This window comes from Neophocaena asiaeorientalis, unplaced genomic scaffold (assembly GCF_003031525.2).
Source record: "Neophocaena asiaeorientalis asiaeorientalis breed wild unplaced genomic scaffold, Neophocaena_asiaeorientalis_V1.1 scaffold150, whole genome shotgun sequence".
Classification (NCBI taxonomy): domain Eukaryota; kingdom Metazoa; phylum Chordata; class Mammalia; order Artiodactyla; family Phocoenidae; genus Neophocaena; species Neophocaena asiaeorientalis.
In genome coordinates, this window is record NW_020176571.1 from 4,306,506 (window position 1) to 4,328,483 (window position 21,978).

General features: G+C 41.5%; 1 protein-coding gene across 4 annotated transcripts; it reads left to right on the forward strand.

Moving 5' to 3' along the window:
• The first annotated feature begins 209 nt into the window (after nucleotides 1-209).
• RAD51AP1 (RAD51 associated protein 1) lies at nucleotides 210-21,119 on the forward strand. Of its 4 annotated transcripts, none has more exons than XM_024733504.1 (9): nucleotides 210-356; nucleotides 3,268-3,317; nucleotides 5,120-5,261; nucleotides 7,942-8,066; nucleotides 9,996-10,082; nucleotides 10,579-10,728; nucleotides 14,869-15,030; nucleotides 17,954-18,103; nucleotides 20,378-21,119. In XM_024733504.1, exons 1-9 carry the CDS (start codon nucleotides 340-342, stop codon nucleotides 20,506-20,508), a joined length of 1,014 nt encoding a protein of 337 aa, XP_024589272.1. In that variant the 5' UTR covers nucleotides 210-339; the 3' UTR covers nucleotides 20,509-21,119. The 4 variants fall into 4 exon arrangements, with proteins under 4 accessions (XP_024589272.1, XP_024589274.1, XP_024589273.1 ...); XM_024733506.1 differs by lacking the exon at nucleotides 20,378-21,119 and adding an exon at nucleotides 19,564-19,651; XM_024733505.1 differs by lacking the exon at nucleotides 20,378-21,119 and adding an exon at nucleotides 19,096-19,469.
• Nucleotides 21,120-21,978: the final 859 nt, after the last annotated feature.

Consider the following 21,978-nt stretch of genomic DNA (forward strand, 5'->3'; position numbering starts at 1 on the left):
GTTCCATAATACCTGAGTTGAATCATTTAAAAAGTGTAAGAAGGTGTATTTCTACTGTTATTGTCCATTTCAGAGACGGCGCAGAAGTGACGAAAGTGCAGCGGCGAAGCACCGGCTCGACTCTGGCAGACCGGATGCGGAAGGGCGGTGCTTGGAGGGGGCGTGAACTAACGCGCGCTTCTCAGAGCGCATGCGCGCCCGCGGGGATGGCCGGAGAGGATTGGAGGACTGGCGGCGCGGCGGAGAGTTTCGAGTCTGGTTTTGCGCGGGAATTGGAGCGGCTGCCGCCGCTGCCGACAGGAGGCTGCGAGCTGCAGGTTTCCAGCCTTGGAGGGGACCATGGTGCGGCCTGCGAGGTGAGTAGTTCATGGCATCCGGCGCGGATGGGGAGGAAGGGCAGGAGGACGCTGTAGGCCGCGTCACCTGCATGGGATGGAGGGAAGGGCCCGAGGACCAGAGTAGCGATGGTGGGACCGACAGCTAAACGCTCTAGACTCCAGGGAGAGCTGCCGCTCCTCGGAAAGGTCCTAGCATCCAAGCTGTTTCCTTCTCTTGGCTCCTTTGACAGTTACTGCCGTTTATTTTACCCACCCCGTTCAAATAAGGCCTGGTTACAGCGTTTTGCATTTCCCCAGCTTCTGCTTACATGTTATTTCATTTGTTCGTCCCTATACTTCTTTGAGATAGAAAGTTTGGGTCTCCCTATTTTATCAATTTAAACTTCTGGGCACGAAAGCCAGTTTAGCTGAGTCACACAGCTGGTGAGTTACAGGATAACACGCAAGCCTAAGCCAGCTGGCGCCAGATCCTCTGTGTTTTCCATTAAATGTACTGTTTGAAACTATTGCTCCAGTTAACCTCAGTTGAGCACCATGGAGGCCTAGGGTCAGCCGTTCATTTAGTAGAGTTTTGAATATATTTACTTTTGTGCTGGAGGTATATATTTACTAGGTGCTGGAGGTTGCAGTCTAGTCAAGGAATGAAGTTAGGAGATGGAAAATAAACATGGCAATGTGAGAGAGAGTGAGAAGGAGGAAAGCCCTACTTTAATTTTAATTTTTTAAAAAAATTCTATTGAAGTATAATTACTTATAATGTTGTGTATCTGGTGTACAGCAAAGTGATTTAGTTTTATATATACATATATATACTTTTTCATGTTCTTTTCCATTCTGGTTTATTACAGGATGTTGAATATAGCTCCCTGTGCTATACAGTAGGTCCTTGTTGTTTATCTATTTTATTTATAGTAGTTTGTACCTGCTGATCCCAAACTCTTAATTTATCCCTCCCCATCCCCTTTCCCCTTTGGTAACCATGTTTGTTTTCTATGTCTCTGAGTCTGTTTCTGTTTTGTAAATAAGTTCATTGGTATCATATTTTAGATTCCACATATAAGTGATATCATATGGTTTTTGTCTTTCTTTTTCTGACTTACTTCACTTACTATCATAATCTCTAGGCCCAGCCATGTTACTGCAAATGTCATTATTTCATTCTTGTTGATGGCTGAGTAATATTCCATTGTATATGTATACCACACTTCTTCATACATACATCTGTCAGTGGACATTTAGGTTGCTTCCATCCCTTGGCTATTGTAAATAGTGTTGCTATGAACATTGGGGTGCATGTATCTTTTCGAATTAGAGTTTTCTCCAGGTATATGCCCAGGAGTGGGATTGCTGGATCATATGGCAACTCTATTTTTAACAAGAGTATGCTTGGCTTTAATATCCTGTGTGAGGCAATGATGAGAAGGACGCATAAAGCACGCACATCTATGATGGTTGTCTTAAGAAAAACAACTTGCGAGGTTGTTTGAGTTGTGAGCCTCTTTTTCATAGAACACCATTTCCACTTGAAATAACAACTGACTGACAAACTGGGTTATTCACACTTGGGTAGTTGGCAGAAGCTAAAAATGAAAACTAGAGTTTCATGTAGTGCAGGCGAAGGAGGAAGGAAATTATTTTATTCACTTTGAATATCACTTTCTTCTATTGCCCTCTAAAGTAGTGTAAAATTCATTTTCAGGTGTCAAGTACAAAGACACTCACCGTGTTTTAAATGTCCATTGCATAATGAACACTATTTAATATTGTGGGAGATAAAAGAAAATGGCTTTCAGTGTCAAGAAGTTTATAATCTAATAGGGAAGACAGAATGCATGTATAAAACAAAAGAATACATACAATAGGAACTTCTAAATGCCCAACAGCAATTAAACACTGTATAAACTTTGAGTGTTAATTATAATGATTATTCTTACTTTATGTGTTATCTAAATTAACTTTCTTCCTTATCAGGTATATCCAGTATAGTTATACTTCCTTATCAGGTATATCCAGTATAGTTATACCTTTTTGAGATAATGCTAAATCCTTGCTGTAAAATGTAAATCATGTTTTTAATTTATATATTCTTTTTATTCTTTTTACTGCTCATTTCCCTACATCTTTTTTAAAATTTAATTTAATTTATTTTTTTATACAGCAGGTAACTGGAGCCTACCCGGGCTCTTTGTTGGGGCTAATGGCAGACTCTGGGAGGGCTCATGCCCAGGAGTACTTCCCAGAACTTCTGCTGCCAGTGTCCTTGTCCTCACGGTGAGCCACAGCCACCCCCTGCCTCTGCAGGAGACCCTCCAACACTGGCAGGTAGGTCTGGTTCAGTCTCCCCTGGGGTCACTGCTCCTTCCCCTGGGTCCCGATTTGCACACTACTTTGTGTGTGCCCTCCAAGAGTGGAGTCTCTGTTTCCCCCAGTCCTGTCAAAGTCCTGCAGTCAAATCCCGCTAGCCTTCAACGTCTGAGTCTTTACGAATTCCTCCTTCCGTTGCCGGATCCCCAGGTTAGGAAGCCTGATGTGGGGCTCAGAACCTTCACTCCAGTGGGTGGACTTCTGTGGTATAAGTGTTCTCCAGTCTGTGAGTCACCCACCCAGCAGTTATGGGATTTGATTTGATTGTGATTGCGTTCCTCCTACTGTCTCATTGTGGCTTCTCCTTTGTCTTTGCATGTGGGGTATCTTTTTTGGTGAGTTCCAGTGTCTTCCTGTCGATGATTGTCCAGCAGTTAGTTGTGATTCCGGTGCTCTCGCAAGAGGGAGTGAGCGCACGTCCTTCTACTCCGCCATCTTGGTTCCAGGCCTTAATTTATATATTCTTAAGGGAATCCAAACATATTCTTATTTACTCAAGACTATTAATGACCTTAAAGAATGGAGGTGACATTTGTGTAAATGAAAATTTCTGCTTTGTTCACAGGCACAAGAAGCCAGTGAATTACTCCCAGTTTGAGGACTCTGACAGTGATGGTAAGTAGAGCTTCTTATGTCTTCTTTAAAGATTTGGAAATTTATTTCCTCACAGTCTATAGGATATGTGTGTGTGTGTGTGTGTGCGTGTGTGCGTGTGTGTGCGTGTGTATGGCTACAGTATGGTTAGGACCAATTGCATATGAGGTTGGCCTGGAAAAATAATATTCTAAGCACTTAGGATACCTATGTTGATAATTACACTGGCAAGAATTATTGGCATAAATCATAACCAAATAGGGCAGGTAAAATGGCTTTTTAGATCTAAACTCTGTGAGGTCCATGTTTCTCACGTGGGATTTGTACCCTTTTATCCCTTACTCTAAGAAGAACACATTGTCTTTCTGAGATACAAATGTGTTACAGAATATAATGTGAAATCCCCATTAATTGTACAATAAAACAAGACATTGAAAAAAGATCAGGCATAAACTTTACCCTATTGTGTTATATATATATATATTTGCTTGTCTCTGCTATTAAGAGAACTTTGGTCAAAAAGTTTGAGGAAACACTGTTAGATTACATTATACTTAAAGGTAAGTTTTGTGTTTCTTTCTTAGACCATTGGAGTTTTCTGCAGGTCAGATATTTAGTAATTCCTCAGTTTGAAGGAATCTGTTTTTCACCTTGAGCCCAGTCTTACATGTGTCTAATACTTGGGAGAAAAGAGCATAGGGTATAACTTCTAGCTTTTTAATTATTGTCATCAATCTGTCACTAAATTGTTATAAATTGCTGGTTGTATTCTGGAGACTGTGGCGTGGGGGTGGGGGGCGAGTCACAAATTATTATATTCCTACCTGGGGAAGCATAAAAGAGACGACAGGTATTAATAAATGCGAAAGTGCGTGATTCAGACTACACGCACATGAAGGTATGCATATGTGTGTCATGTATGAGTTAGAACGCTAGAGCAGCAGTCTTAGCTTGAGTGTCAATAGAAGAACACCTCACTTCTGAGGATTGGTAGGACAGAAGACTCTGGGAGAACAGAATGGGCTGGAAAAGAGCATCCCTTTGCCAAAAATCATTTTCTTCCACTTGTCAATATGATAAAATTATAAAGGGAATTTTAATAATTTTTCTAATGGTTTTACAGATTTTTAATTAATTGTTCTTTTCTCTGCCACTCGCACATACTAGCTTAGTTGCCTTTGCAGCTTTTTGGGGGATTAGTTTTTGGTAGATTGATATTTTAAAAACTCAAGGCCACTAAAACAAAGTTGAGAAGCTTGAGGGAGAATAAAGACAAACAGTATACCAACAGTATTTTTTAAACTGTGGAAAGCAAACAATTTGCTTATCTTTGCTTGTTTTTCTTTTTTTAATTAATTAATTTACTTTTGGCTGTGCTGGATCTTTGTTGCTGCGCACAGGCTTTCTCTAGTTGCGGTGAGCTAGGGCTACTCTTCGTTGCCGTGCACAGGCTTCTTATTGCAGTGGCTTCTCTTGTTGTGGAGCACGGGCTCTAGGCGTGCGGGCTTCAGTAGTTGTGGCGTGCGGACTTCAGTAGTTGTGGCACGCGGGCTCTAGAGCGCAGGCTCAGTAGTCGTGGTGCACAGGCTTAGTTGCTCCGCGGCATGTGGGATCTTCCTGGACCAGGGCTCGAACCCGAGTCCCCTGCATTGACAGGTGGATTCTCAACCACTGTGCCACCAGGGAAGCCCCAGTTTGCTTATCTTTAAAACTTGAACACACATGGTAATGAATCTCAGCTACCAAGAAGGTAATTTTATTTATTTCTTCCTAAGGAAAAGCAATTTCACATATTCTTTTATTTTTAATTCACACATGAATAGATGATTTTGTTCCTGCAACCGCACCGTTAAATAAAAAATCCAGAACTACACAAAAGGAGTTAAAACTAGAAAAACCAGAACCTAAACTGAAGACTCTCCAGGAAAAAGACATCCCACTACAAGAGAAAACCCCTAAAAAAAGGTGAGAGGTAAGACATACAGTACATATGACATTAGGTGTGTTAATTTAAAGGAGAGATAAATTCCAATTCTTGGTCTAAATTAGAATTTGAGCAGTATCATGGGTCTTATTTTATTTAGTGCATGTAGGAGAACAGGGATGTACCATTAATCCCCTTCTGACTTTCCGAACTTCTTTAAGTTCACCAATGTATGAGGAAATATCCGTTTAAGTATTAAGACAATCATAATTACCAAGTTTAGAAGGTATGACTTGCATTTACAAGACCTAGTACCTGTCTCTGAAGTCCTCAGGTTTTACAAGACTACTTTGTTAAAAATTACATTTGTAAGGACAGTTTTATAAAATTTAAAACCACGTATCTATAACGTATGAGATGATGGATGTTCCCTAAACTTCTTGTGGACATCATTTCATGATGCACGTAAGTCAGATCACTGTGAATCACTGTGTTGTACACCTTTAACTTATGCAGTGCTGGGCGTCAATTATATCTCAGTAAAACTGGAAGAAAAAAATTAAACTATGTATTTTTCTAGAGATAAAAAATATTTTCTCTTTATCTTACTGAGTTTTGTCCAGCAGTGAGCAGGACCTGTGGTTTCCAGACCCACCCTGGAGTTCCATTAGTCAGTACCAAGAGAGAGGGTAAAATGAGGGAAGGAAGCCCCAAGAGGCCCCAAACTTGCACTGTGGGGAGGAGATGGGCAGAGGAGGGATACTGACAAATGGAACGTGGGACGTGTGATGCTTTACTCCTACAATAAATGTGAGGGAAGTTAATTAACGTAGAGAGACTTGGCCCATGTCCTTCTCCTTACTTTTTTCTTTTTTGTTTTTGAGCTTCTTGTACTACCTTTAAAATATAGTTAACAAAACAACCAATGGGTGGGAGAAAATATTTGCAAATCATAGAACCCATTAGGGACTTGTATCTGGAGTATATAGGGAACTCTTACAGTCCAACAATAAAAAGAATAATGAACCAAGTTAGAAATGGGCAAAGGATTTGAATAGACACTTCTTTAAAGAATATATGCAAATGGCCGATAGCACATGAAAAGATGCTCAACATCCCTCGCCATCAGGGAAATACAAATCAGAACCACGATAAGATAACATGTCACACACAGAGGGCAGAAGGACAGACAACAGCAAGTGTTGAGGAGGATGTGGAGAAATGGAAACCTCACACATTGCTGCTGTGAATACGAAATGGTGCAGCCACATTGGACAACAGAGTAGCAGCTCCTTGAAATAGTTATTATATGACCCAGCCTAGGTATATACCCAAGAGAAATAAAAATCTCTGCCCACACAAAAACCTGTACATGAATATTTATAGGAGCATTATTCATAATAGCCAAAAAATGGAAGTAATCCAAATGTTTATCAACTAATGACTGGATAAGTGAAATGTGATATATCCATACAGTGGAATATTATTCAGCAATAAACAGAAATGAAGTACAGGGAGGGGGAAGGGAGACGCAAGAGGGAAGAGATATGGGGATATATGTATACGTACAGCTGATCCACTTTGTTATAAAGCAGAGACTAACACACCACTGTAAAACAATTATACTCCAATAAAGATGTTAAAAAAAAGAAATGAAGTACTGATATATGCTACAGCATGGATGAACCTTGAAAACATTGTAGGGAGCCAAAGAAGCTGGCACAAAAGGCCACATGTTATATGGTTCCAGTAATACGAAATGTCCGGAATAGACAAGTCCATAGAAACAGAAAACCGATTAGTGGGTGCCAGAGGCTGGGGAGGGGGAAACGGGGACTGACTGCTGGTGGATATGAGGTTTCTTTTTGGGTTGATGAAAGTGTTCTGAAATTACATAGTGGTGATGGTTTCACAGCTCTCTGAATATACTAAAAACTGCTGAATTGTATGCTTCAAAAGGGTGGATTTTATACTGTGCGACTTATATCTCAATAAAATTGTGATTTTAAAAAATAAATCCTTCAAGGTGCATTCAGTATTACCTCCTTTACGTAGCCTTTTCTTACCTTCACACCTTTTCACACCTTTCTTTGCTTTCTCTTCCTCTCAAGCACTATAGCACTCTTGACCGCCTTGAACAGGAGACGTGATAGTCTTTTTATATCGGGTAATTATTATGGGACTTGTTTTCCTACCTCCTCATTAACTGCAGACTTTTTGAGGGCACTTTTAATATCCTGTCTAGTGCAATGCCTCACGGAGTAAGTACTTGCTGAAATATTTGTCAAAGTCCAGATTGGGCGGAACAGATGTTAAAAAAAAAAAAAGGAATTTCAGTTTAATAAAAGAGCTATAACAGCTGTCTAAAGAGGTGTGGATGAGGTCAAGGAACATTTCTAAGCGGAAGTGATGTTTGAGCCACGTCCGTTCTCAGTTGGGCAGGTGCTTCCCACCGGGACGGAGCTGGTGGTGAGGAAGAGACCTCACAACGAAAGGGACATTGTCACGTGATGCTCCTACTTCAAATCTGTTCTGCTGGGACCAGCATGACACTTAACATTTCAGGAGGCTTAACTTGTTAAGGAGCAATTATGATCAAGATTACTGTTGAAGAACATCTTTCTGAGGTTGGAAAGAAACTCTTAGTCACTGAGGAAAATCTCAGATTTTAGTTGAGATTGATAGTTTACAAACTCATTATTGTTTGTGTGTCTATTTTAGAATGCCTTTAGATGATAAGCTCTACCAGAGAGACCTAGAAGCCGCACTGGCTTTATCAGTGAAGGAACTTCCAGCCGCCACCATTGATGTGGAGGAGTCTCAAGATAACAGCAACTTTATTTTCGGTAATTGTCTTTAAAACCTTCTTATTGCTTTTGCCATCATTTCGTTGGATGAGCCTTTACAGAGGGAAGAATGTAGTTTTAAAACTTTGGACTAAAAAAGGAGCAATTTGCAGAGGGTGCCGTTGGAGTCAGTTGTTTATTCAGTTGCATAAATCTCATCCACACATAAATGCCTCTCGGCCTAACACTCAGATCCAACTGGAGGACGGGGGCTGTGACCCTGCGTGTCCAAAGCTCATCTTTATATGCAGTGAGAATTTAATTTCATGATCAAGTAAATTGGCCTAAACATCCGAGCAACCCACCTTCTTTCTCTCCAAATTCAGATTAGTTAAACACAATCTAATGGTGGTCATTTTTATTATTGACAGAGGCTAAAGGTACTAGTTTGGTTAGCAGGCTCGGTAGACCTGATAGATTTATGACTGCTGGCTTTATCTGTGGATTGTCCTCCGTGGATTTTTCTGGCAATTGGTCAGCAGATGGCAACATTGATATTCTGGAGAAGCAGAAATCATTATTCCCAGAAAAGACATTCAAATTGCTCAGTTGCTTTTTGGGTTAAACTGCTTTGGCCTAACTTCTTTTATCTTGGAGGATGGTTTTAGCCCATTTGCTTATTTAGGGGTATAGATGTTTAAGTCAGTAGTGCCTCCTGTTTGAGAATAAGTGAGATAGTGTTGATTAGGGGGCCCTTTTAGTCATCAGGAGTCAAAGAAACTGAAAAAGAGAATTGTCCTGTATCTAAAACTGAGAAAATGAAAATCTCTCTCCTGTAAGAGATCGTGGCATTGTACAGCAAGGTTTCCTTGGAAGTACCACTTCTCCGAGAGTAATAGTACCAATCATCATGACTTAAAGTTCTCTTAAAATACTCTCGATCATTTTAAAGTTGTGATAATGATTGAAGAGTCTTTACATTAGTAAGAGCACAGATCTGCCGACACAAAAATGATAGTTAATATTTGTCCACTGTTTCCTTTGTGCTGGGCACCACAATGAGCAATTTCCACATTCAGTCAACATTTAATTCCCCACAGTAGCCTCATTTAATCCCCACACTGTTTTTTTTGGTTTGGGGTTTTTTTTTGGCTGCGTTGGGTCTTCGTTGCTGTGCATGGGCTTTCTCTAGTTGCGGCGAGCGGGGGCTGCTCTTCCTTGCGGTGCACGGGCTTCTCACTGCGGTGGCTTCTCTCGTTGTGGAGCACGGGCTCTAGGCACACGGGCTCAGTAGTTGTGGCTCGTGGACTCTAGAGCACAGGCTCAGTAGTCGTGGCAGACGGAGTTTGTTGCTCCACGGCATGTGGGATCTTCCTAGACCAGGGCTCAAACCCGTGTCCCCTGCATTGGCAGGCGGATTCTCAACCACTGCGCCACCAGGGAAGCCCCGCAGACTGTTTTTATCTCCACATTATAGATGAGGAAATTAGGTTTTGTAGAGGATAAGCAACTTTCCCCTGGTATATTGCCGATTTAAGAGCCTGAATTTGAACTTAAGTCTGATTAAAGTTTGTGTGATTTCAGAGCCAAAACTTCTAAACATATGTTAGCCTCGTCAAGTAAAGTCACTGTGCTAGTTTGAGCCTGGATCAGCAGTCCCCAACCTTTTTGGTGCCAGGGACCGGTTTTGTGGAAAGCAGTTTTTCCACGGGGGGGAGGGGAGAGAATGGTTCAGGCCGTAATGCGAGCGATGGGCAGGGATAGGGAGCGTCTGTAAATACAGATGCAGCTTCGCTCACTCGCCGCTCCCCTCCTGCTGTGCGGCCCAGTTCCTAACAGGCTGCGGGCCGGCACCAGTCCACAGCCCAGGGGTTGGGGACCCCTGGTCTGGATCACTTATCTGTATCTAAATGGTATTAGATTTTAGCGCTTATCTTCCTATTTCTAGACATTGGTTGATTAGGGTGCTTTCTTCTTCCTTATATTTAGACATTGACAGACATGGCAATAGTGAAACAGAAGCAATGAGTAAGTCTCCTCATATCTCCAATTGCAGTGTAGCCAGTGATTATTTAGGTAAGTTTTTGATATTAATAATATTTTTTCCATTGACATTTTCTAACTCTTATTTAAATTCCTGAAACTGTAACTAGAACCAAGGTCTTCACATTTGTGAAGTTTCTCTTCACCCCTTCTCCTTTGTTTCTTTCTGTTTTAGTTTTCCTCTCTTTTAACTGCAGACCCAGTTTCTTCCCTGGTGGAGGGTCACGACTACCCATGGCTTCTAGTTGACATCAGTTGAAGAAAGGGGTTCTATCTTCCCAGCTCCAGTTTGAAAATTCTTGGGGAAAGACTCTTTCAGTGTGGGCCTTGGACTTTTGCTTAACTCAGACTGTTGCCAGGAGACTGATGTTTTATGATTGACCCAGATTGGGCTGTGTGGTCTGTTACTAGAGGCACAGGAAGGACAAAGCTGGGCAAATAACAAGAGCAGGTGTAATAGATGTCTACTCCACAGTCCTTTAAATGTTACCTGGCACAGAAAGTTTCGTTGATTTTTTTTATCCTGAAGATCTGGATAAGATCACTGAGGAGGGTGATTCCCAGGGTTCTCAGCGGAGAAGAAGAGCGGCATCCCAAGCCGTGCTCCAGCAGAGGAAGATTCTTTTGGAAAACAGCGACGGCGACGGTGCCGATGACTCCGAACCAGACTTTGCAACTGGTAGGTTATGTCCTAACTCCAAATTAACCCTGTGGAGAGTCAGTAGAAAGTTCTTGGAGACCATGCACGTATGCAAAGCACCGCTAAACGTTTGGTGTGTGCAAACTTGAGTAATGCACAGGACAGTTCAATTCAGCTATGGCATTTGGGGGAAAAGCTTTATGTAGAGGTGACCTTTAAGCTGTGCCTTGAAAAATGAGTAGCATTTAGGGGTGAAATAGCACTTCTGACTGATAGAAGGACATAAACAAGAGAACAGGCAAGTGCACATACAAGAGGTTAGTGGCGCTGGAGCTTCCTCAAAAAACTAAAACTAGGACCACCTCAGGATCCAGCAGTTCCACTCCTGAGTATTTATCCAAAGAAAACAAAAGCACTAATTAGAAAAGAGATCTGCACCCGCATGTGCACTGCAGCATTATTCACAGCAGCCAAGATGAGACAGAAACCTAAGTGCCCGTCAGTGGATGAAGGGACAAAGAGGATGTGGTATGTGCGTGTGTCCACACACACACACAGTGACTATTACTCAGCCATAGAGAACATGCCATTTGCAGCAACATGGGTGGACCTAGAGGGCATCGTGCTAAGTGAAGTAAGCCAGACAGAGAAAGACAAAAGCTGTATGATTTCACTTGTATGTGGAATCTAAAAAACAAAACCAATGATCAGACAAGAAAACAGAAACGGTTACAGATGCAGAGAACAAACAGGTGGTTGCCTGAGGGGAGGAGGGTGAGGAGAGGAAAGAAATAGTTGAGGGAGATTAAGAGGGACAGACTTCCAGTTGCAAATTAAATGAGTCATGGAATGTACAGTGTGGGGAATATACTCAATAATTATGTAATATCTTTGTGTAGTGACAGATGGTAACTAGCTTATCGTGGTGATCATTTTGAAATTTATAGAAATTTCGAATCACTGTGTTGTGTACCAGGAGCTAACACGGTGTTTTAGGTCAATTATACTTCACAAACAAACAAATTCATGGAAAAGGAGATCACGTTTGTGGTTACAGAGGCAGGTGTTGGGGGAGGGGGAATGGGATGGAGGCAGTCAGTAAGTACACACGTGCAGCTATAAGATAAATAGGCACTAGGGATATAACGTCCAACAGGACGAAGATGATGAGCACAGCTGTGTGTTGCATATGAAAGTTAAGAGAGTAAATTTAAGAGTTCTCATCACAAGGAAAACAATCTTCGATTTCTTTAATCTTGTGTCTGCGAGATGATGGAGGTTCACCAAACCTCTTGTGATAGTCACTTCACGATGTACGTAAGTCAAATCGTTATGTTATACACCTTAAACTTACACAGTGCTGCATGTCAGTTATATCTCAGTAAAGCTGGAAGGAACAAGAGAAAAAGACATAGAAACACACACACACACAGAGTTCAGTGAGGTTTGCAGGGAAGGGGGAATGTGGTGGAGCCTGGAGAGGCCGCCTGGCGCCACATCGTGAAGGGTCTCCAGCCTGCTTTACCTTAAATGGAAGGACAGACATGTTCCCCGATACACTCAGTGTACTGCAGGGAGCAATACTACCAGTTTATTTCCATCTGCCCTGAGCCAGGAATGACTCACTCTGCCATCCCCTCAGAGCTGGTTGTTTATCATACTTGAATGTGCTGCTGGATTCATTTCAGACAACCTGAGTTATCTGGGACAGGGTCCCTTCTTTAAGTGACATTTCAGAGTTTTCCTTCTGCACTGGCTCACCCTAGATGAGAAGAGAAAGGAACTTCTGTGACCTTCAGTGGGGAAAGAAAAGTGAAAGTGGAGAGAATCAAGGCTTTTCTTAAGGACAGCTAAAGATACCCCAAATCTATAACCTGAGTGTCTGGGCCTTCCAGATTTCCCAGTATGAGATGCTAATGACTTGGGATTCTGGGAGCTCCATTTCCCCACCTCCAATTTATTTAAATAGCATGATAGCCCGCTCCTACAGTTACCCTCTCAAGCCAAGAAAAGAACACATGAGATACCGTAACTGTTGGGGTTATAGGAAACTGTATCCTCCTAGATTCTATAGTCTGAAATTTTGGAGAAACTTCTCCACTGCTTGCCCTCCCTGAACCTAGATCCTCTTGGGAATCCAGAAATAATAATATTTGATTTTGCAAGGTACTATATATAGCGGCCTTCATGTGATCTGCTGGCCTTATATGGTGAATTCTGTATAACACGGTAACTATTATGTGAATACATGGGTTGATTATCTGTTTTTAAAACTTTATTTGTGTGGGAAGAATGATAGAATAAGGACATCACAATTTGAAGATTGTAATGACATTGTTGATTTAGACAAAGATCATCAATAGAAGGCTGACGAGGATCTTTACAATGGAGAATTCAGGCCGGCGTCAGCTGAACCAACCAGGAGTGGGGCAGCCGTACATTCTGTGCTTTCTGATATGACTGACATAATATGGAGAACAGAGCCTCACCTATGATGTGTATTCTTGCCCCAAAAAGTAATAATAATAATAATGTGAGCTTGATTCTCATTGAGCCTTGAGAAAATCCCAGCTCACAGGAAACGCAGGAGTAAGTGAAATGACACCATGAGGAAGAAAACAGACCAATCCAGAATGTAGGCATTCCATAGGACAACTGACCTGGTTGCTTCACCATGTCAAAGGCATGGGGGAAAAAGGGATGGGATGTTGCTCTATATTAAAAGTGATTAATACAGGCTGGATAGAAGATGATTCCAAGAAACTATTGTTGATATCATTAGATATGATAATGACGTGTTTTTTATAAGTCCGTGTTTTTTAGAGATGCATTCTGAAGTATGTAGAAATGTAATAATGCAGTACCTTGGGTTTATTTTTATATCCTCTGAGAAGGAAAGGGAAGAGAAGATAGATAGATGAAACAAATGTTGCAAAATATTGATGATTATCTACTGTAGAGTATGTTTGAAATTTTTCATATATTTTTTTTTTACATAAAATGTATTATTCCATGTAGATAGTTAGGTAGGTATTGTATATGGTGGGTATGACAGCGGTTATCTCTGAGTGAGGAGATTTGGGCGTGGGCTTTCTTCTTCCTTGATACTCTTTTGGTATGGTCGGCATTTTCTACAGTAAGCATGTACTGCACTTCTAATGTATAAAAGAGTGTAAAAAGGTTTTTTATGAATATAGGGCTAATCCTTATTTACACTTAATTTTCAGAGTTTAGTATTTATAGGACATGATTTTCTGATCCTCTCTTCCCCCCAAAAATAGAAGAATCATTGCTTAACTCTCGAGTATTCTCTATGCTTTTTTCCAGAAGCTGTAGCACTTAACACATTCCATCACTGGCTTGTATCACCCCATGCAGAATAGAAGGGAGTTTGTGGGAAATCAGAGGTGTGTCCCAGGTGAAATCGCACGCAGGATCGTCAGTTAGGATGCTTATGGTGCGGTCAGTCTCTTCTCAATTCCCAGTGGGTTTCTGTTCATGTTGAAGTTGGTGTGATTAAGGAGAGGCATACGGCTATTATCACCATCAAGGCTATCGTTGCGGAAGAGCAGCTAATGTTACACCCAACCATTCTTCTCAAAAGTTGCTGAGTTAAACTGGTAAAATCAGAAGCAAGGATTACTGACGGGAGATTAACGATAATAGCAATAGCAAGCAATGCTCTTCTGTTCGCTCTATGCCAGGTGTTACTCTCTACCTATATTAACTCACTTAATCTGCGCAACAGCCCCGTGGTGCAGGTTTTAGGGTTCTCCCTATTTTATACATAGGAAACTGAGGCACGGTGAGGTTAGGGACCCGTCTCAGGTCACACGACGCGTCAGTGGAGGGGCCAGGATGCGGACGCAGGCACCATGCATTGTTTTGCTCCTGGACACAGCGCAGCACAAAGGGGCCCAAGAATCTGGTGCAGAAGATCAAGTTGAGGCACTAGAAGCCTCACCATTTTTTTTTTTTTTTTTTTTTTTTTTTTTTTTTTTTTTTTTTTTTTTTTTTTTTTTTTTTTTTGCCACGCCGAGCGCCATACGGGATCTTAGATCTTAGTTCCCCGGCCTGCAGTGGAAGCGTGGAGTCCTAACCACGGGACCGCCAGGGAGGTCCTAGAAGCCTCACTTTTTAGAACTTTGTAGAGATGAGGTGTGTGATCTTCCGTTCCAGGCGAGGGTTCTGAGGACGACTCCGATTTTAGTGAGAGTGAAGATGATGAAAGTTTCCCTGTGAGAAAAAGTAAAGTTAAAGAAATTAAAAAGAAAGAAGTGAAAGGGAAATCTCCAGCTGAAAAGAAAGAGAAGAAAGCCAAATCCAAACGGCATGATGCGGGTAAGAGCAGTCCCCCATATGTCACTTCACATATGCTTGCTTACTTACCGTGCTTCTCTCACCTTTGCCTTTAGTCTCCTTAACCTTTCGCCAGCGTTCGTTTCTTGTTAAGATCGGTGGAGGAGAGCAGGCTGGGGTGGGGAAGGCAGAAGGGCAGATAGGGGCACTCACCCCCCCCAACCCTTCCAACACGGACTGTTTGCCCCCTTCATGCTGGGCCTCCCTCTGAGTGGCTCCCGTCACCTGCATTTCACAACGACAAAACCGAGGCTCCGAGAGGTTAGACTGTTTGTTGGAATTCTTATAGCTGATAAGCGAGGGGCTAGAATTTGCACCCAGTCTTGTCCATTCAGAGCGTAAATCTGTCCGTTAGACCACATTTTCTCCACACGATTAAACGGGGGAGTTGGCGTGAGTCTCATTTTCTGCTGTTGCACGTGACTCAGTCTTTGCGTTGAGAGCGCTTTTGTCATGTGTTTAGGGCCCTGTGGTTTCTTCAGAATGAATTCAGTTAGGAGAAACCAGTTTTACAATAAAACTTGTGGAATTTGTGAAGACTTGAAAGTGGAATATTTGTTTCTTGTGTAAAAGAAGTTAGGATATTTTTGAGTTCATAATATACATTAGATTATTGTAAAATATAACTTCCTTTAACCTGCTTTGTTTTACTTATAGATATTTTTATGTCTTGGTGGTTTAATATATGTACTGTTTGAAACCAAACTTTCCATTATTCAGACCCATTCATTAAGGGTGGGCGTTGCTCTCACCTTAAATAGCATGGTGCTGAGTACTGGTGCAACTAAGAAATGAGGACTAAGTACTGATTGAGTCGTATTCCTCCCACCACTGTATTCTCAGTTAGCCAGGTTTTAATTGGTGTCTTTTTGCAATTAGCAAATTCATCCGGTTTCCAGAAATCAGATTTTAAATGTAGGGGTTTTTAGAGATAAAGCTGTGTATTAGCTTCCAATCGCTGCTGTAAAAATTTATCACAAATTTAGTGTTTTAAATCACAAATTTATTACTTTACCGTTCTTCAGGTCATAGGTTCAAAATTTTCCTCACTCGGCTAAAATCAAGCTGCTGGCAGAGCTCTGTTCCTCTGTGGAAGTTCAAGGGGAGAAGAACCCCCTTTCCTGCCTTTTCTAGCTTCTAGAGGCGCCTGCTCTCTGACGGGTGGTCCACTTCTCCCTTCAGAGCCATCACATAACTCTCTCGTTCTGCTGCTTCTCACTTGCACTTATAAGCACCCTTGTGAGGACACTGGGGCCATCGGATAAGTCAGGATAATCTCCCCATCTCCAGATCCTTAATTTAGTCACACCTGCTAAGTCCCTTTGCTGTGTAAGGTAACATGTGCACACATTCTGGGAATTAGGAGACAGGGCTCTTTAAGGGACCGCCTACCACAAACTGATACGAAAAAGTCATTGACAATAGGAAGAAAACCTAACATGAATATATTTCATATTTTCTTCAGATGTTTGTTTATGCTTGCTCACCAAAACATTCTAAAAACTAACGATAAAATTTCAGTTTCCAGGTTGGAGTTTGCCGCTTAAAGTCTTCCATATACCCTGGAGCAAGTTGCTTCCCGTGTGTAATGTTAGAAGTAAAGTTTAACAGCTAAATAAGGAGATTAAGAATTTGGAAAGGTGGATTATGTTTCTAGTCCCACTAATAAGGTACTGATAACCTCTAAGCGTCTCTGACCTGGCAGGTGTTATAATTTTTCCCTGAATAGAGAAAATTGCAAGAGCTATGGTGTCCAATATGGTAGCCACTAGCCAAAGTAGCTCTATCATATTTAAATTAATTAAAATTAGATAAAATTTAAAAGTCAGTTCCTTGGTTTTGCTAACCACATTTCAAGTGCTCACTAACTGTATGTGGCTTGTGGCTACCGTATCGGACAGCACGAAATACAGGACGTTCCCATCACGGCAGAAAAGTCTGTGGGATGGGGCTGACCTAGAGAATGTAGATGTCAACGTTAAGAAGAGTGTGTAGTGAAAATGTTCACATGCACGTGCACGTAGATGCCACTTAGGTGTCTCGAAGCAAACATTATCTGAAAGTGAATTTGTATTCTGCTTCTCCTCCCTCCATCAAAAACAAACCAACAAAAGATCCAAACCCGCTCCCATTCTGTGTTCATTCTCTGGGTAAATGGTGCCATCAGATGGTGTGTTCCTGACAGGAACTTGCCAATCACGATTATTCCCTCATCTCCAGCACGCCTCCCCCTTCTGATTACTAAAAGCCATCCACTCTGCTGTTTTCCCTCCTTTCTCCCCCTTAGTTCAGGCCCTGATCCCCTCTCACCTGGGTTACCATAGAGCCGTCTAGGTGGTCTGCTTTTACACTGCCCTCGGCAAGATGCTTCTAGATGTAGGTTCCCTGCCCCGTGACCACCCCTAGAGTCTGTCGTCTCTCTCACCACGTTGCACCGTGCGCACCTCTGTGCTTCTCCGCCCTCTTTCTACTAGAGTCTAGTGATTGGACCGTGAATTCCTAGAGCCTGATAAAATGTCTCACTGACATATTCCGATGAGACACTATTGTGTGATGATGACAAGTGTGGACTCTGGACTCAGACACTTACTAGCTCTCAAACTACAGGCAGATTGTTTAACCTCTCTGTTTCCTTAACTGACAGTATGGATAGTCAGTTCTGTATCGGAGTTGCTCTAAGGGTTACAGGTAATGTATATGATATGCTTACCATACTTCCTAGCATGTAATGCTCATTAAAGATGGCTATTCTTAGACTCAATAAATGTTGATTAATGAGTTTTTCAAATTTATGATTCTGCTTCTTTAATTCTTATAAGCTTATGTAACTTGACAGTTTTCACGCATACATGCTAGACTTTATCTTCCTCTGTGACCCCTCTTCTATGTATATTTTTCAAATAAGTGACTTCAGTAGATTCTGCTCCTGCTGCTGTCAAGTCAGAATCTTGGCCCTCACCGAAAAAGGTGTCTTCTTCTTCAGAGGCTACTAGGAAGCCGTTACAAATACGAAGTCCTCCAGCTGAAAGCAAGAGACCTAAGTGGGTCCCACCAGGTACGGTATATTTATTTACTGCTCAAGGGCAGGGGCTTGGAAAATTACCACGAGTAGATTTGTTTTTTCTTAGTTGTAAATGTTACATATGAACACTTGCTCATATTATTTTTTAAAATTTATTTTTATTTTATTTAAAAAAATTTTTTTGGCTGCGTTGGGTCTTCGTTGCTGCGCACGGGCTTTCTCTAGTTGCGGCGAGCGGGGGCTACTCTTCGTTGCGGTGCGCGGGCTTCTCATCGTGGTGGCTTCTCTTGTTGCAGAGTGTGGGCTCTAGGCATGTGGGCTTCAGTAGTTGCAGCATGTGGGCTCAGTAGTTGTAGCTCACAGATTCTAGAGCGCAGGCTCAGTAGTTGTGGCACACGGGCTTAGCAGCTCCGCGGCATGTGGGATCTTCCCAAACCAGGGCTCGAACCCGTGTCTCCTGCATTGGCAGGCGGATTCTAAACCACTGTGCCACCAGGAAAGTCCCGGAAGATTAGTTATTGAAATAATGAAGCCCTGTCAGTTCAAGGATAATCCTTAGTGTAATCCTTATGAGAATAATTAGGGATTCCACAACAAAAGAATTTTAAAAGTATTGATATAATGACTGTAGAAATTTGAAGGTAGCATAAGCAAAAAGATGAAAAAGAAATAATGGATTGATGAGTAAAGAGTCATGTCATAAAACACGAAGTACTTATTAATTCATTGTGGGGAAGGGCCGGGCAGGTGACAGAGGTGAGGGAATTGGGCCTGGGGAGGAAGCGTGAGTGAGTGGACGTTGCTGCCCTCGAGAGCGCGAGCCCTCTGGAAGGAAGCCGCCGTTCCTTTGCTCCACCTGGTTGTTAACATGCAGGATTATGGGCCTCGGATTTCCACGTCTTGAGTTTTTCAAGAGAAGCCAGAAGTACAGGTTTTAGTGTGAAATCTCCTAGTTCTTAAAAGTAGACTTTTTAAAACACCATGTGGACCAAACAGTATATCTGAGAGCAGGATTTGACCCTCAGGTTGCCAGCTAGCCTCCTGTCTTATACGAATGTGAGAAGACCAGCAAGATTCCAATGGGAAAATGAGCCAAGGACATAACACACCATTGCCCCCAAGAAGTACAACTAGAAACCAATATGCAAAGAATTGCAGCCTCGCTGGTAATCACGGAAATGTAAATTAAAATAATAAAATACTGTTTTATACCTCTCAAACTAGAAAATTATAAAGCCGTATCAACCAGTGCACTCTGGGTTGTGGGGTAGCAGTTATAATTATTTATTATAAATTTATAATCCCTTTACAGGACAGCTTGACAGGAGCCATAAAAATAAATCGATCTTTTGACTTAGGAACTAATCTCGGGAATTTATCCTTAAAAAGAATTCAAAAGAAGGAAAAGTAGTAAGTGGTCAGTAGTAAGTGATTTCTTTATAGCCATTTATAGAAAAGTGAAAAACCAGAAACAACCCAGAAGTTTGTTGTAGGAACTTGATCAATATGTGGCCCGTATGTGCACCTAAGAATGCTGATCAGATGGCTGGAGGCGTGGAGATGCTCGTGAAACCTCTATGAATGGTGATCAGATGGCTGGAGGCGTGGAGATGCTCGTGAAACCTCTATGAATGGTGATCAGATGGCTGGAGGCGTGGAGATGCTCGTGAAACCTCTATGAATGGTGATCAGATGGCTGGAGGCGTGGAGATGCTCGTGAAACCTCTGTATGGAAAAGTACACACACACTTGTACTTCTTACAGTTAAAATCATGACCAGCTACGGACATACGTGTGGATAAATTCTGAACTTTAATACTCGCTGGAAATGATTGCTGTATTAGAGTGGTAGCATAAATGAAACTAGTATAAATAAAGAAAAACGGTGTTTGTCATATTAAAAGTTATGTGATATTTGAAAAAATAGATCCTGTAAGGAGTACTTGTAAAAGTTGCAGAATTTTGTAAAAATGCGTTAGATTTTGCTACTACTTTAGACATTACAATTCCATTCATTTTTTTATGTCTTTACAATCAGTGTTCTTTGCTCCCAACTTTCCTATTTAACTTTCGCATTTAAAGTTTTGGTGTCATTACCTTGGCCTCTGAGGATGTTTGAAAATATGCAATGCTATATATTTTCTGCTCTTTAGTACTTCCCATTCTTTTGATCTCATATGTAACTTGATGGAACCTGCATAGCAGAATAACGCTTAACTCCTTTTTTTGGCCTCTTCTGTTTTATAAACTGACCGTTGTTACGAGATTTCTGACGTTCTCAGCATCAGGTGATCTGTCTTTTTGCAGCGGTGTCTGGAAGCAGCAGCCGTAGCCCACTGGCAAGAGTGTCTGTGAAGTCTCCAACTCAGAGTCTCCGCCTTGGCTTGTCCCGATTAGCACGAGTTAAACCTTTGCATCCAAATGCTGCTAGTAGCTGAGTGTAGTGGCAAGAAAATGTTTGATCAAGAAGATCTCACTTTTATAAGCATGTTTATATTTGTGTTTATATTTGAGGAGGGTATTGTAACATAAATGAATCCTTTAAAGTTGTATAAATGATCTCTACCTGTTTTGTGATTGTTCTCTGAAAAGCTGTCTGAGACATCAGTAAGAGGTTTGTTTATAAGAATTGTCTTGGAATGTCATCCCCTTCTGAAGAGCATATTCTCTTTCCCTTTATATGTATATAATAAGTCACTGTCATTACGTGGCTGTCAGTTTGACATGGAGGATGTCCCCGTTACATGTTGTTCTTTCCTAGTAACATGCCCGATGCTTCTCTCTGGCTTTGTCTAGTTTATGGCACCTGAAATTTAACTGTGCAGAGTTTATCTGGCAAAAGGAAAATTCCCATTTCTCCCAGGAGACATTTCTGAAATCTTATAACTTACTTAACCTGCATTGTCAGTTTTGTTGCAATGATGTTTCATATTTTAGCCAAATGTTTTTATATTGAGAATTCAGAATAATTTTCCATGTTAAAACAGTTGCTGGGCTTCCCTGGTGGCGCAGTGGTTGAGAGTCCGCCTGCCGATGCAGGGGACACAGGTTCGTGCCCCGGTCTGCGAAGATCCCACATGCTGCGGAGCAGCTGGGCCCGTGAGCCGTGGCCGCTGAGCCTGCGTGTCCGGAGCCTGTGCTCCGCAACAGGAGAGGCCCCAACAGTGAGAGGCCCGCATACCACAAAAGAAACAAAAAAACCCAAAACAGTTGCTATACTATAGCGTATGTCTCCTACTTCGAAGTAGATGGTTAGATAGCAAATAGAATTTTGTGACATTTTATGGAGCCCTCATTGTCAAAACCTTTAATAAAAGCGAAAAGGTTGTGATATGCACTTTTCCTTGATGCTAATGCATCCATCTGTCTCTGTCTACATTTCATGATAAAATGAGTGCTTTGCAAAAAAATGTTAGCCTTTTTGTTGTAAATATAAAGGGGAAGAGCTGTTTCTTAAAGTCGTCACTTTACATTAAGCCCGTGCTTTAGAGGGTGGCTGTCAAGTACTTGTCACCCCTATTGTATTAGATAGTACAGCCCTTTAGGAAGCTTAGATCCTAATTCACTGGGAGTAAAAATAGTGATACTTATTTATGGTGAGAACTTCAACCAAACCAAATTTCAATTTTTAATAAAAATATTTTGAATCATGTTAACCATTAAAAAATATATAATACTTAGCTCAGTTCTTCTCGGTTAATGAAATATCTATGTTAATGTGAAGATAAGTATTTAGAATTATGATTAAAGTGATGATTTTATGTAGGAATTATGGTCCTACTGCTATTATATATTCTTTTTCTTATCGAGTGTATATTTTCTACTGTCTTACACCCCCTCACCTACCCCGCCCCACGCCCTCTTGGAAACATGTTTCCCAGGGACACGGTATTGAGGTACTCTGTATG